At 39.5% G+C, this 17,060-nt stretch overlaps 1 protein-coding gene across 1 annotated transcript; it reads left to right on the forward strand.

Annotated features, from left to right (window-relative positions):
- The first annotated feature begins 569 nt into the window (after positions 1-569).
- stard7 (StAR related lipid transfer domain containing 7) lies at positions 570-8,237 on the forward strand. The gene is made up of 8 exons (XM_086054344.1): positions 570-1,448; positions 2,459-2,616; positions 2,699-2,748; positions 4,216-4,326; positions 5,234-5,316; positions 6,127-6,226; positions 6,335-6,419; positions 7,283-8,237. The coding sequence occupies exons 1-8, from the start codon at positions 994-996 to the stop codon at positions 7,462-7,464; spliced, it is 1,224 nt and encodes a 407-aa protein (XP_085910470.1). The 5' UTR covers positions 570-993; the 3' UTR covers positions 7,465-8,237.
- The last annotated feature ends 8,823 nt before the right edge of the window (positions 8,238-17,060 follow it).

Raw genomic sequence — 17,060 nt, forward strand, 5'->3', positions numbered from 1 at the left:
AGGGAGATAACGGCGTATCTTCACGCAGTCAGTACGAATCACGTACGCCGTGTTACGTGAAGTTACTTCGATTAACTAAACTAATAAATATATGTTGATAATCCTGTAAAAAAATGTTTTGCCATTCACGGTCTGTGTCTCCATGGTGGTCGCCGGTCGCCATTGTCGAGTGATGTCTCATTATGAAGTCGGCGGTGAACTTGGGGTCCTTTCATTTCCGATTTTGCAACTCAAACCTCCCAGTTCAAAACGGCGTTCTAGTGCTCTTTTCCTAGTCGGATGTCGGAAAAGTCCGAATTCCCACCTTCCTCGAATGCAGCAAAAGAATGACTAATTGAACAAAATATATAATGTTTAAACTCGCTAATGAAAACAAAAAGCATGGAGTTCTTCCCATAAACTTACATTTTTTTAAATGGCATGCTATTATAAATAAATGAATCAAATACACATTTTGATTGACAAAAACGCACATGTTTTGTTTTTTTTAGACGAACTCCTACCTCGACCAATCACAATCATCTTAACGTCGATCACTTTCCAATCAGCACGCTTGTTAGAAGGCTGTATGACTTTTAACTTCCGGGTGGGCGTGTCTACGGACGATAGGAAGAGGAGGTCAAATGAGCTGCTAAGGATGCGAAACGTGTGCAATAGTGCGCATCTCCAGGATATTATCACATTTAGAATATTCTAAAGCTGCATTTGAGGCTCTTATACTTTACAAGCGCAGGTAGTAGCACGTTCAATCCAGAACAAACTAAACTCGTTAAGGTGTGCAAGTGTCGTACTAACGTTAGCCGATGCTAAATGTCGCGTGTTCGCTGAGCGATAATGGATATTTGCGAGCCTAGATCTGCCACATAAACTTTTAATGTGAAAAATCGCCTAGTGCTCATTAGATAGAAACGTCCACTAGCAACTTCGCTGCACTAGTTTTTGGATAGTCATCGTGTCCGTTGGGAGATTGTACCACGGTCGTAGCAAGCCGTAATGTTTCACTCCGTGCCCCGTCGTGTAACCACCGAGGTCAGTGTTAGAACACTGAGGCTCCCAGGGGTCAGATCATTCCGGCGGGCTGTGCAAGAGGATGACGGTCGAGGCTCGGCACCTTGGCTGGGTAGGGCCGCAGGCCTGCTCCTGTCCACTCTCCACCGGGTGGGTGTCCTAGCCAGGGAGACCGCCACTAGATCGGGACACAGGAGCAAGAGTTTGCTGTCCATATTCGCGGACCATTGCGGCTTCGTCACCGGCCAGAGGCTGCGGCGTGCATGTCGGATAGCCGAGCTGTACTCCAACCTGTACTCGGAGAGGACCCGATGGACCCTGGTGGGCAGCTTGTGGCGCAGGTTCCAAAGCAAGCATCCCTCCCCGTGCAAGCTGATCGCAGCCCTTACTGGGGTCTTCATGTGGGACAATGAGAAGATTCAAGATGAGGAAATGCACAGGTTTGGAAGCTCTTATTTTATGAGTCCCACATCCCAACCAAAAGGAGCTCCTTCTTTTGTCCTGCATGCACCCCTATGTTCATCTATCGTAGCGATCACCAACATGAGGACCAAGGGTCTCGTTAGTAACCTGTGGGCGTGTTCTAAAATTAGCTCACCAGTATTGGGAAAATGTGTTTCCCTATGGGACATTTTTCAGGGGCGCAGATGGGATTTTGGAACTAGGCGGAGAAAGCCATTGTAGAATTCAGTCATACATAGGATATGTAGTCTGCTTTCATTGGAAAAAAAACGTCATTATATTTTTGCTTCATGTTTACTTTATTTCTGAACACTCCATCAGGCACTGCACAGCCGCCTGTTACTGAAGACCTCATCCTGGCTGCACATAAAAAAATAAAAATAATAAAATGTTTTGCTAAAAACTCCAAATCATAGATACAGATATCGGCATGGACGTTTTACATATACATATACAGTATTTCAATTCAGGTAGTGTTGAGTACACGCTACAATACATCTAGCTTAGGTGAAATAAGTTACCAACATCTATTGGCAATTGTTTCCTTCTAGATCTCATGTTGAGCAAACACCTCATTTTTTACAGTGTGAGAAGATTCCCGCCTAACGTGACGGTGTATTCAAATTCCACTGAGTCGGAATTTAGACATTTGCAAAATAACTCCTGAATTGCGAGCTCCCAGTGCTTCCCAGCCTTAGAAACGTGCAACAAAACACGTAGCTTAGAAACGTACAACAAAACACCTAGCTGTAATGTTTACACAAGTAGAAGATAGTATCAATTCTACGTCTGGCGTGTAAGATTCGTCTACCATGCTGCAGATTTGACTTCAGGAAGAGAGTTCAGAACAATTCTGACCTAGCGGTACAAATTCCAACTTTTTTTGGTGTCGCATATTAATATTTATGTTTCCGAACTTGTTAAATCATCCATTTTCTGTGTGCTGTAAAAGATGCATAAAAACTGCAACGTTTGTACATTTGCGCAGATGTGGGCTGGAGATGCAGGCTCTCGAGGCTGTGAAGAGTCTCAACGCACACGCAGCAAGCGGTCGCGCGGAGCCCGGCTGGGAAGTTGTGATGGAGAAGAAGGACTTCCGTGTGTGGAAGCGACCCATCCCCGACAGTCACCTCTACGAGTACAGAGGTAAGCAATGGTAAATGTTGCTCGTCAAGCATGTGGACCGTTTGGGCTGTCAACATTTGTTTCTATTTGTGTTTTATTACAGTGTTGGGCTCATACACTGATGTCACACCAAGGCAGTTCTTCAATGTGCAGGTGCAAATGTCTTTTTCTATGATGTCACTCTGGTTTGAAATGGCCTGTTGGTGTGACCCGAGGTCCATGTTAGACATAAGACTTTTATGCACAATAAAATGGGGGCGGGGGTTGTAGCGATATCAACATCATTGCCATATTTGATATGCACTTAAATGTGATGATGAAAAGAAGTACATTTTTTTTCATGCGGCAAAATAAGCAAGCTCTATGTGTTCTTAGCTAATGAATTGTAATTCCAAAAGATAATGTTCAACTATTGGGTGGTGATGCGTTTTCAAGTCTGCATCTGACTGGTCAAATTAAGATAAAAGCATACAATTCCATAAGAAAATTATTGCATGTCTTTACGATATGCAGATTACACAGGCGATTATCGCGATATCGATTTTTTTTTTTTTATATTGTGCAGCCTTACCTAATATTGTCTGCAAACTTTGAATTTGAAAATAAATCAAACATTTTAGAATTGAAGAACAATTCAATAAAATTGTTGTAATCTGTGGTTGTATGTACAGCAGTTATTTAATACACCTAATTAATGTTTAATAGTTTTTATTTTCATTTTAACCTGTTATACAAATGACAGTATCACTGGCACAGGGCAATCGTATCCTTTTATCATACTATGTAAAATCATTGCAATGTTCTGTTTTAGTTATAATATTGCATGCGTGATTTTTTAAAAATTACATTTTATCTATCCATCGCTGGCGTAGGGCCAAAATGTTGTACCCCCGAAATGGTTACTTTTCAGGAGACCCCAAAAATGGCAAGTTTGTTCAACCATTAGCATTGCTTTGTGAAAGAGAGCAAGCCATTTTCGCCACTTTAAATTGGTCAATAATGTGTAAACATTGTAACACTGTGTAACACTGACCAATGGTATCGATTTTTGAGAAAAATATGAAATTCCCCTAAATGTAACTTTGGAGTTTTTGGCCCGACACCAGTGATATATAAACAGTATTTTTCTTCTTTTTTGATAATACTTAATGTATCTTTTAAAATGAAATTAATTTATGCATGCGGTTATTTAATACACACAGCATATTGAAAATGTTTTTACATCTATATAAATGATGAAATACAGTAATAAAATAGTTGTTCTTTGTGCTATTTTTAATGATATTTTATGTATGTATTTCATGTTATGTACAGTAAGCCTTTTATTCTACATGACTAAATGCGACGAAACCTTAATGTCACAGTACTTCCTCCAAATTTTTATCACACCACCAAATAAAATCTTTATTCAAAAATATATTGCATACGTCCGAGCAGAGCCATGTGTACAGTAGCAGTGAGGCTCTCACATGCATCTCATGCCACGGGCAGGCAGTCATGTATTTGTGGAGTCACCTCTTGCGCAATCTTTGTCACCAAGGCGATGTTAACATAGTGTTGGTACTAATATACGGAATATAAATAGCACTTGACTGACTGCTGCTTTGTTTTTGGTCAAAGTTGGACACAGAGTACAGGAAGAAGTGGGACGCCCTGGTGATCAAACTGGAAGTGGTGGACCGGGATGTCAACACCGGCTCAGAAGTTGTACACTGGGCAACACACTTTCCTGTTAGTTCCCCCTTCACCTTCTTCTCTATTTATTTTCAAATATACTGGCTGAATCTGTGATTGTCAAAGTTTGGTACTGGTACGTGGGCGGCCCTCTAATGGTATGAGAAAAAAAAAAATCACTGCCAAAATACAGTTGGGTTGTATTTTTAAGTTCAAGTTAAAGTAAAGGAACTTTTAAGTTCAAATAAATTTGCATTTAATATTTAAAGCAACCCCAAAAAAATTCTTTATGAAAATATGTTCTATGCAGGCCCACTAGTCAAAACAAGGCATTCTGATTAATATTGCATTTGTGGAATATGAAAAATCCACCAGTTTTTAGCTAGCGCAGGGGGCCATTTTGTCCCTTCTGTAGACTGAAGATGACATCAAAGTTGCTCGGGGCTCATAACGACCAATCATGGCTCAGCTTCACAAAACAGGTGAGCCATGAGTGGTCGTTACCTGGGCCCTGAGCAACTGTAATGACATTTTCAGTCGACAAAAGTGACAAAATGACCGCCCCTGAGATGGGTAGTAATGGCTTAACTCTCATTCCACAAACGCAATATTAATCAGAATGCCATGTTAAGACTAGGGAAGCGCATAGAACATATTGCAAATCATTTTTTGGGGTTGACTACCACTTTAACAACAGGTACATTTCAACGTTGTTGTGCATTGCATGAACATTAATTTTTTAAGTAAAAAAAAAAAAAAAGTTCCTACATTGAAGCGCTATGTTAGTTTTCAGTGTTGCAGTGGTTTACAATTATTCCGCGTTACTGTATTTTAATGTTGGTCATGATGGCGGTACTTGAAGATGAAGGTATTTTTTTAGGTGGTACTTGGTGTAAAACGTTTGAAAACCGCTGTACTGAACCACACATTTTCCCTTTTTAAAATGTCAACTCTTCCTCCACAGTATCCCATGTATTCCAGGGACTACGTGTATGTACGACGCTATGAGGTAGACTTGGAAAACAACCTGATGATCCTAGTCTCTCGGTAAGAAACAATTAAAAGGATACATTTTAAACTCTTGTGCTCAAAGACCACATTTGTTTTTTGTTTTTTAATCAGACAGATGGATAGACGAGGTTTAAAAAAAACCCAAGTCAAAACGTGTATGTACTGTAAATGTTGTTTACTATAATAAAAGAATAATTACTGCTCATTTTTAAATTGTCATTTCACAGACACATTCCTAAAGGCCTGAGCGGCATGAACGTTTGCGCAAAGCGCTAATGTTGTTTTTCCGTCAGGGTACGTTCAAGGTTGCGTTTAACGGTCCCAAGGACATTTTGAACAAGAAAAACTGTTTGCTACTATTAAAGGTGTTTGCGAATGTCTGGAGAACGTCTTTGCAACCTTGAACAAACCCTGACCAAAAAAACATTTGCTATGTTCGCTAACAGTAACAAGACTTCACCGCTCAGTGAGATTTATTTCCAAATATTACATACATACATTCATATTCAGATACAAGACAAATATTCCAGCCCTTGCTTGAAAATGGTAGATCCTCCCATAGCGCAGCTGCCAAGTTAAGGGTGTAGAAACTTGCTGGTGGGGTATTGTTATGTAAATCAGCCCCAGTTATGTCACATTCTGCTTAAATTCGCAAATTTTCAGAAATGGGCCATTCACAAAAAAATTAGTTAGTTTGGTTTCACACTTGAAATTGTCAGGCATCCAGAGTTCCAAATATTTGTATACAAGCAATGCAAAGTCAGTTTTCCATATGTCTCCAATAAATGAAGTAGCTATGAAATTAAAATGTAAAATCTTGTCCTTTTTTGTGACTGCGCTCATTAGAGCCGTGCAGCATCCCCGAGTTCCCGAGTCTCAGGATTTTGTGAGAGTTCACTCATATCAATCCAAGATGGTCATCCGTCCTCACAAGTCCTTCGATGAGGTTCGAATCAAATGTGCTCATTTTGTGTCATAATGAAATATTCATCCTTTCAGGTTACAGAATCCCAAATAAATTGTTTTAACCACTTCTTGATGATGATGTTGACAGAATGGATTTGACTACCTGCTAACGTACAGTGACGACCCTCAGACCGTCTTCCCTCGTTACTGTGTGAGCTGGATGGTGTCAAGTGGTGAGCTTCTCAACTCACATGTCCAGTGTGTGGATGGCAGAATTAACTTTCAGACATAACATCAGCTGTTAAATTCTTAGATTTTAGGGACCGCCCCTATACATATTTTCAGAAGAAACGTAAAATTAACATTTAGTCCAAAAAACATAAAAAAATATCTATTTATACAGTATTTGAAATGCTTGTTTTGGCATTTAAAAAAATGTATTTGGCATTTAAATTTGTATATTTCTCATTCTTAATTTTAAGATAAACATAAGCATTTAACTAAAAAGAAAAAACAATATATTGAATTTATATTTCTAGCCCTCCTATAAACATTACCTTGAATGATAAAAATATCGTAACATATTGTCCAGTGTCCTTAAATTCAAAGAAAGGTGCCTTTTAATAATAATAAAATTTTTTGATTATTATTATTATTATCATCATTGCTGAGAAAACTGTAATTATTATTTTAAATGTGCACGTTACCTAAAATGTAAAATTCTATTTAGCGTTTGCATATTTATATTTAATTGATGCATAATTTTTACATTTTTTTACTGTGAATTAGAATTGAACAAAAAAGAGACAATGTATTTAGAAAAATACAAAGATATAAGAGTTATTTTTTTATAAATTTCACTATTACATTTAAATTCGTTTTTTTAATTGTTTTTATATTCAAAATAAATGTTTAATCCAAATTTTTGTTTGAAAATGTATTATTTGAAGTTAGTATTTTTCATTTTTCAATGTGGTGCATGTACCGAAAAGTAAGTGGTTCACAGCTGTTTTGCATTGTGGTCCGCGTGTCCCCCCCAAAAAAAAGAAAAAAAAAGAAAGAAAATTTACAGATGTGTCATATCATGACCTGACAGGCATGCCGGACTTCCTGACGAAGCTCCACACGGCCGCGTTGAAGGCCAAGAATTTGGAGGTGGGCATCCACGACTACGCTGGCGTCATTAAGTCCAACGACAATGCGGGCCGCCAGCAGAACCAAGAGCGCCTCGTTGCCGAGAAGAAACACGCCGGCGGTCCCGGTCAGATGTTCGCCTAACGTGGACAACGACGCGGGTGTCTTTTCACCGATGAAACCCTCCAAAGCCTACTTTGTGGGTACCGTGTGTGTGTGAAGATGTTTGGGTTTTTTTGGGTAGATGAAGTGTCAAAAAGAAGAATGGACCTCGGCCAATATGTGCTCCCACTGACATGAGACGCTCTGGCCAAAGCATTTGTCCTCGGGCCTTTATTGACATTTTGGTGGACATGCTTTTCGCAGTATTTCCAATAGATCAGAGATTTCTGCACTGATACACGAAGGCCTCGGTGGGAGAACACTGGTCTGCTCCTCCTCTTCTTCTTCTTTTTCAAATGACTCATGGTGATGCTATTTCTGCCATTATATCCACACAATAAGAGGGCTTTAAAAACTGGCTAAACCAGTCCTTCCACAGCAGGGCCGCAGTGTCTTATAACAACCGTGGAAATCCTCACGTCCGGTGGTACACATGCACTCGGGAGTCCTTGTTTGGGGAAAAACAGCACTTCACAATCCACCTTCACGTATCATTTCACAAACGAGAAAAGGTAAGATAGAAATGAACTAAAAAAAAAAAAGGTTAGCCCATTTCAACTTTTTGGGTAGCGAGCTAACATTTCACACTGTGATTTTCCACTTGATGACTTTGTCCCTAACTGGAATTAAATGAGATGCTCAAGCTCTGTTATTCTCTGTAATTCTGCTGTGTTCGTTCTGTAATGAATGTACAAATAACGCGTCGCTTCTAAATAATAAATAAAATGTTTACAGCCTGGCAATGTGGCAGACAACACTTGCATTCCCATGTTAATCCTTTTGGTCTTGAGTGGTATCGACGTTGCTGTGTTCATGTGGTATCGTGCGCAGAGCAGCTTCCTGTTGTTTACTATCTCACCAGGGCAGAGTGTTGAAATTTGGAGACATATTTTCCCATTTATGTGCACAAAGGATACAAAAGAAATTTTTCTTATCACACAGCAACGGATGAACGTGTGTCATTCTGTTGCATGTTGATCTGAAGCTTAATTAAAACCAAGGAGCTCATGCAGCGTCTTTACCAAGATTTTTATCGTAACACTTTAAATAAAATACCACAAAAAAATATTACAAGAGAAAAGTCCAACTATATATGAGGGTAAATAGTATTAGTAAGGGAAAAAGGTACATTATATACAAGAAAGTAGCCTGAATTTATGCCTGAAAAATAGCATAGTTGCCTACGTGTTATTTGAATGTTTTTGGAAAATGAAAAAATGTTTGTGGATTACCCTGACCTGAATGACTGAAAATCAACACAGACAAAAAAAACGTTTTATTTTTTGGTTAGCACATCAGTATTTTTCTTGATATTCTTACTGTAAATTAAAAAGGACTAGGGCAATGATGCTATTAGGCTACGCGTATGAAAGTGACATTTTTACGCATGAAAAGTTACACAGATAAAGCTGAAACATTAAAACCAATATTCTTGAATTTTTATAAGAATACTATTACGAGATGTCATGATTAAATGAGAATTAAGTTGTAATATAGGGAGGGGAAAAATATGCATTTTACAAAAAAAAAAGAATTTTATGAAGATAAAGTTCTAATATTTAAAGTCAGATTATTACAAGCATAAAATTGTCATATGAGAAAAAGGTCAAAATCTTGCAAAAAAAAATCATTTTATGTGAAAGGTTTTACAAGAACAAAGATTGAGACTGAAGTTACTTAGAAATGAATAATTTTATGTGAAGTCACATCACAAGTCACATCAAGTAGTCTTACAACTCACCCTGGTACTGGGATGGGGTTTAACAGCATTTACATTCAATTACATAATCTGTGATGGTGTAGTAGAAGTTCATTCAGAAGACAAATATGGGTACCACATGTCAACATTTGAGATCTCGAGCAATAAGAGTCATGGTTTAACACGTGTTAAAATTGCGATCATCCCTAATTGTTATCTTTTTTTTTTCCTCTCCCCGTCACTGCACACCCTCTCTCACCCTGTTCGCTACTATGAGCGATTAGCATTTAGTTTGTCCAAGACAGCTGCCGTCGTGCAGCCTAATGGGATAATGTGTGTAAAGCCTTTTTTCCCTGTCTGGAGTCTGGAATAAAGGTCAAGGCAGGCGGAACACACACTGACTACGTGCATTGTGCGCTTCAATAATAATATTAGTCAACTATTGTGACAGAATAAAGGGATTAATGTACGATTGCAATTTTCAAGTTTCTGAGGTACTTTTGCTGCAATATTAATAAACATGCAGATGTACAGCACATGACCTTTAAAAAGATAATAAGGCTCAATTTTGATTGACGCCATCAGCGTTGTATTCAACTCATGTAGCATTATGCTTATTATTGTAATTCGCAGTGGTAGCTAACTGCACGGTATCAATTTGAAAGCTGCTTTGTAATATTTTGACTTTCCATCAGAATGCAACAAGGGAAAATAAATCAAGGAGAAAAGAAAACACCTTAGTACTGCGCATTCCATGTGAACTCCCTTCACACTAACGCTGTCCATTCAAATCTACTGTTTGTACTTTTACTAGGTCAAAATAATGCGGTAGGGAAAAAAAGTTAGTAAACCAGACACTAGTGCCTTCAAGATAAGCATGTGTTCGTTATGATCCAGGTGGGATTTATGCATTTCCAACAAGATGTGTGTTATCTATCAAGTGGAATACTGTAATAACATTTGATCATGTCCATAAGCGCACACTCCGCCTTGTATGTCTCATTACGCAATGTCTGCTCGCTTTGATTTATGGATCTGCTAACAGCATTAATAAAACGACCTCTACCGGCTGCACTTATTAGCCGTATGGTTGAGGCACTTACTCTAATTGAGACACTTCACAAATCTGCCATGTTGGCTTTGGCCAATAGTCACCATTTAAAGACACCGGATGTTTGGATGATATTTATTACAATACACAATAAGAAAATAAAACAGTCTTTAATATGAAAATAGCCGAATGGAAAACAACAAGAGATTATTTTGAATGCAGCAAGTGCTCACAAGGCTCCAAAGTGCTTGGCACAACCATGGACAGAGACCCACTGCATGGTTAGATCAAGCACAATGGTGCCCTGGGCAGGCAAGTGAGGGAAGGCAGGAGGAAAAACAGACAATAACTATCCCAACAGGAGCTCACGGAGGGAGAAAAAACAAAAGATAACTTCAGTTAGGTTTGAAAGGAAAAAAAAGATGGCGAAATGGGGGCATTTTCGTCGCTTCAATCGACGACATCTCCAAGGTGACGGTCAAGTGGGAATGGGGAAGACGAACCCTGGCTTAAAAAATACCCCTGTGGAATTAAAAAAAAAAAACAACCCTAATACATATATACGTATATAGGTATCTTGATGTTTTCTTATTAGCCCCAAAAGGTTGGCGCTATTTTGAGTCAGCCACAAGAAAGTGTCAAAAGACTTTTATTAATAAAACAATGTTTTTGGTGACTTGTTTTCAGAACATGCATAACCAATATTCTAATACAATAGTATAGTTTTTTTTAGAATATTAGAAAGATCTACATCAGGTGAGAATTTCGTTTCACATTTTTTGTCTCTCTCATTATAATGCGCCAAAAAATGTTCATGGGTTAATGTGACTAGCAGAAAATTGCAATAAACCATTTAAAAATGAACTTATGTACACACACACACACATTTATAATCCTTACATTTATTTTCAATTCAAAATATTATTTGTTTTTCCTTTAATTTGTTCAATTTAAACAATATAAGCACGGATGGTCAATGGTCATTGTGGCCCACTGTATGGATCACCAATGGTTGAAGAAACAAACAAAATTGTAATTTACCATCTAAACTGCAAATACATTTTATGACATATAATGAAAATCATCGTTCATTTTTGTTTTTGTTAATGGAGTATTAAAATTTTAAAACAGGCTAATTTAACCTGCTGCATAATATAACGAAATGTGACCTGCAAGATTTTTAAAAATATTTCAAATTATCTGTCGAAAAGACAAAGCCCATCCCCCCCAAATTCTAGAGTCAATCATTTTGAAATTTCAAAAACAATGAAAAACAACTTATCACCCTTTTCAACAAATACATATGAAAAGTTGACAGGCAGCGAATCATTTTGGGCTGCAGAATTTGTTTTAAAACAAGAAAAAGCTTCGTCATCGGTTGCGGCTCACTGCGGTTAAAAAAAAAGTGGGGCTCCACCCTTCTTGCGGACAAACTGCGTCAAACCCCACCCACGCCCATCCGTCCCATCTTGGCGGTCGCGCCCGACTTTGCCGAAAGAAAAAAAATCGTGGTAAATTCTAACATTTTTCTGTCCAACTTTACTGATAGCCCCTTAAAGTGGTTCCCAAGCACGTTATCTGAATTGACCATTAGAAAAGCTAAGTAGCTAAGACGTCGGTGTCGCACATTTTCCTCGCTAACCTTGTTAAACGCCAATCTTGTTACCTTCCTTTGAGTGTTTCTCTTCTCCTGTGGGGTGTTTTAAGAGATGGTTAGCAACCTTGCGTTGGTGGTGACCCAATGGCAAAATGGAAGGACTTTGGTGGTGATTTGAAAGGATGGACGATGATTTCATGGATGATTGTGATACTGAAGTATGCATCCTTACCAAGTTGCTTTCCAGCGTTCACCTGTGGCGCTGCAAAAATGAGTGATTAATGACAAATTAAAAAAAAAAGAACTTGGACTTTTTAGTCCACCGTGTGAAAAAAGACCCACCTTTTCTATTGTGAGGACGCTCACGAAGGTGACTACCACCGGGGTGCTGCTGGCGGCGTCGGTGGTCGTCGAGAAGATGTTTCCAGGCTGCTCGACTGGAGCCAGACTGTCCCGACTGCGTCCTCAGCACCCTTCAAGTCACCATCGCCTTCCTGCCCCTCCTTCCAGCTAAAGGAGGGGTCAGCGATGTTCTCCTCTCGGGATAGGTGCGCTGCCAAGGGGCGCTGCTACACTCTACTATTGGACATGAGATGGTGATTGGGTTGGGGGTGGGGTGGGGTGCTAGATGGCTCCGATTCCGCATTTCATAAATATTAATACAGAGGCCTCCCTCTGCGCCCGCCCTCCCTAAATGGTTAGTTTCTTTAATTTTGTTAGTGGGGGGCGAGTGGGAGTGCTTTATTCACTAAATGGCTTTTATTAGTGGTCGGTCTTCAACTCTTTCATTAGCTAGAGTGCTGCTATAATTTACAGGGAGAGAAATGTGGGAGGGTGGGGGGGCGGGCTGGAGGCCGTGTCTGATCGGTGAGGATGCCGGCCGACTGGAAAGTCCTTCAAGTGCTTGGATTCATACTTGCTCAAACAAGTGGAGCCCAACACACATTACAGTGACATTATTTCACAAAACAAAACACTTGACTTTTGAGTAACACCAAATAGCGATTGCAGCCACTTTGGAACATTTGTAAGTACAAATTTAAACGTGGTGGCATAGTGACCGGCCGGTTGGCACATTCACCTCACAGTTCAGAAGTCATGGGTTCACCTCCAGCCATCCATTTGTGAATGGTTGTTTGTCTACACTGAAAAAAAATGGTGGGTTGAATTGACTTGATTTTATTTTGTCAAGTGGTTGCACACAATAGAATCATCTGGACATTTTTAAGTAGATGTGTATAGTCTACTCAATAAAAGTATCTGGATCCAAATTATTTTATTTCGTGCACCACTTGATGAAATAAAATAAGTCTATTCAAGACACCGTTTTTTTCAGTGTATTTGTGCCCTATGATTGATTGGCTGGCAACTAGTTCGGGTAAGCTGGCAGAGGCTCCAGCACACCCTAGTGAGGCCCAAGGTTGTAATCATTTGGGATTTCATACAATATATTCTTGAAAAAAATGTTTGGGTTGACTTTTCCCCTTAACAATTTTGACATTTAAACATGTCACTTTACCATAATATTTGAATTGAGACGCAATAACTTTTCCATACTCAGGCTGTGCAGTGTAAAACGGACGTGTCTGTAAATTGTTTGTTGGTTTTGGGTAAATACAGGACATATTTTTCAGCTACAATACATATACTGTATGAGAAGTATAGTATCTGAATATATGCTTAAATCTCAACATTATTAAATAAGAAATCAATCAAGCATAACATTCAAGGTCAACACTAATTGCTCTACTCATGAATGCAAGTAAATCTTAATCAAGAAATAATCAAAAATTTTCACTTTAGTTTCTAAACTATCAATTATCAGTGCTGTTCATTTAGTGCAACTTCGATGTAAAATTTATATTGGTTACTCATCATCTAAGACATTTGTCCAACGATTTGGCCAAATATGTTTGAAGTATTTAAACAACACCAAATTAGTTTTTTATTGAATTTATCATTGAAGTAGACCTATAGGTCTACTACAGGTCTAGAGCAGGGGTGTCAAAGTCAAATGGATGGAGGGCCAAATAAAAAAATTTGCGACAAGCCGAGGGCCGGACTGATCGAATGTTCATTGAAATTTTTTAAAACATCCAGATTGGATTGGGTCCTTCGCGCCAGCTGATGATGTCACGCTTTATATTTATGTAATATATTTCTTTGCCTCTATGTTTGTCACTCCCCTGGCTGTTGTGTTTTTATGTTCGGAGTTACTTAATAAAAAATAAAATACATTACTGCTACTTTTGCAAGGCAGCTTGTACGTCACTTCTGCTTATGACCCGAGAAGAAGCCGCTGCCCATCTTGTGAAACAAGATCAGTGGAACGTTTGTGTTTCTTCTGCCAAACTGGAAACAATTTTCTGGTTTACTCGGGCTGCAAGATTGATGAACTGTACATAATGTGAAGTAAAACGGAGAGGATCATATGATTGGTCCTGCTGATGTCTCCAGCTGACTCTATTTTAGAGTGGCAAGGTATGAATGTGGGTGCTCCTGTCAGAAAACGCAGGCCGGTATTCCACTTGACACGTCTATTTATTGTGGTCTGGAACAACACAGACAAAGAATAACCTAGCAATATCATCCAATGCATGTCCATTAGTTAACAATAGGCCAAAACATTACAATTGACTGTATTAAGTAATTAAACAGCCAAACAATACATACAATACACATTCACACGTTTCATCACTAGAATAGTTAGCATACTAGCCGAAATAACTAGCTAGTGTTCATCAACGTGACATCGCTCATGAGAAAATATCTAGGCTATTATGTACAGCAGTTACCCGACACGAACCTAAATTATTAAAGAGACGGTGGGGCCGGGATGGCCATGTTTTCACTAACAAGTTCATTTTATATATTTATTTTTTGATCAGGAAAACGGAAAGAGTTGTCATTTTCATTTTAACAATAAATTTGGGAGAAATTAGGAAATAAGTGAGTCCATGAATAACCCCACTTGTTAATGAGGCAAATGGCCGCGCCCCCTACCGTTCTATCCTTGTTCGGTCGGAGTCACTGGAGGGGCTGATTCCAAACTCTCCATTGGAAATCATTGTACTTTCATTGCTTATAACGTCCAAAAACAGTGATCAATTGGCACCAAAATTTATGTGGACATCCTTACTAATGGCCACTTCAACATATCAAAAGGATTAACCTCTCCGTGGCTGATTTATGAGAATGAGAAATGTGGAAGTGAGCATGAGCTACATAGATTTATGCTGGGACGAGCGCACACTGCTTCTTTGCTGATCACGGTTAGGACGAGCGAGGCATTTAACACCGGTCAGGATATTTACAGGGACTGAAGTGGGTACTTTGCTCGTGAAAGTCGGCCGAAGTTTGCAGTCGGAATCGCTAACGGACGCTGCGGATTAAAGCCGAAATGGGCAAGACGAGAACGGTCTAACAAAAAACGAGTTTTTAGTTAGTTTTTTCCCCCGTACAAAAATTGTTATACGGCGTACACAATTTGAAATGAACAAAAAACGTATAAAATGTGGGGGAAAAGTTGACAGGTATGAAATATATTATAGAAATAGTGAAACGAATTGGGTTATTTGTGTTGTGGTCGAATTTTGTCTAGCCAAGTTGTGATGTTTCCGAGGTTTTTGAATGCATCGCGCGGCTCGCTGGATGTCAGGGCATGCGTCATGCGAGCGAGATAGCGGAGGTGGACGAAGAGGAGATCCGTTGCTCTTTTTTGACTGAACGGTTGTCGTAGTGTATTGGCGTCGGCTGCGGCCCACAGTAGCCGGTTGGACTAATAAAAACGTGATAATTAAACTACGTCTGTGTTCTTGGAAGATGCTCCAATATATCTTAAAGCGTGACGTCATCGGCAGGCGCGAAGGACCCGATCACATCTGCTACCGACACCGGCTTGCTGCGGGCCGGAATTAATAATAAAGAAATATCATCTCAGGGGCTGTAGAAATTCTTCTCGTGGGCCGAATGTGTCCCGCGGGCCTTGACATATTTGGTCTAGAGATTTCACATAAACCCATCAATTGACACTGAGAATTTAGAGCCACTTATTGCAGTGTTGGTCAAAAGTACTTTTATTGTTTTCTGCCGAAAAGGCTGTCATTCCTACATGGTAAATGGCATATTTTGTGAAACCACTTTAATTAATTTGCGAATCTCACTCCTGATTTGCTTAATTATTTCAAATCCACTGTTTTGGTGAAGTAATAACTGTTGGACCTAATCACAATTTAAAGTATAAGACTTGAGCCGCCATCTGACTGGTCTAGCGTACACTGAAATGACATCCATGTTTTATAATACCGTAGCGTAGTATAGTAATCATTAAGGCTCATAATAGTCGGTACAGTGGCACAGTCCATTGTTGAGCATAAAATGGCCGCCCCTCTTATCACGGGATATCGACATGCAGCGTGCACCCCGACTCTGATGAAATTCTTTTACACGCATGTGTGTGCGTTCAATGGAGTCTTGTTAGTTGTGAACAGCTGCTGCATGATGTCCCCAAACTGCGTCTGAGTGAATAAACTGATTAACCTGAGTGGTTGTCCCGACCGGCGAGGGAGAAAAAGGGGATGCAGGAAAGGAGGGGGGCCACCGGGCTGAATAAGTGCCTTCATCATCAATGTCCGGTAAATCACTGAGCTGGACAGGCCTTTTAAATGAGCCCCCCCCCCCTTTCCTCCACTGAGCCAGACTCGAGTGGTTGTGATGCTGCGGAGGCCTTTGCGTTACAAGGAAACCTTCATATATAATCAATTGCGATCAAGTGCAATGAGTTCACTGCATGCAACTTTTTTTATTTTACTTAACCGGCCTAATCATTTAGATAATGCATGGGATTCAATAGAAGAGCTGAATCAATGATCAGTGCACTGGGAGTCCACAGACACCGGTGATCAATTATGAATTGTCAGCAAATACACTTCTGCTGTTCTAGTAAGCTTTCACTGACATTCTTCTTGTGGTCACATCTTTGTACGCACACGGTGGTCATGGTTTGCAGAGAGGTTACACAGCAAACGATGGATTTCATGGTTCAAAGGCATCAGTCAGGAGAAGGGTATAAAAAGAATTCCAAGACATCAAATACACCATAGAAGACAGTGAAGACAGACACCTTTAAGTGGAGAAAATATGGCACAACAGTGATATGACCAAGAATTGGCACACACTACTTATGTACACTCAATTTTTGTTAAAATGGCATTGTACATGATATAGGTCAC

Source organism: Filicampus tigris, chromosome 15 (assembly GCF_054856515.1).
Source record: "Filicampus tigris isolate MCC_2025a chromosome 15, RoL_Ftig_1.0, whole genome shotgun sequence".
Lineage (NCBI taxonomy): Eukaryota > Metazoa > Chordata > Actinopteri > Syngnathiformes > Syngnathidae > Filicampus > Filicampus tigris.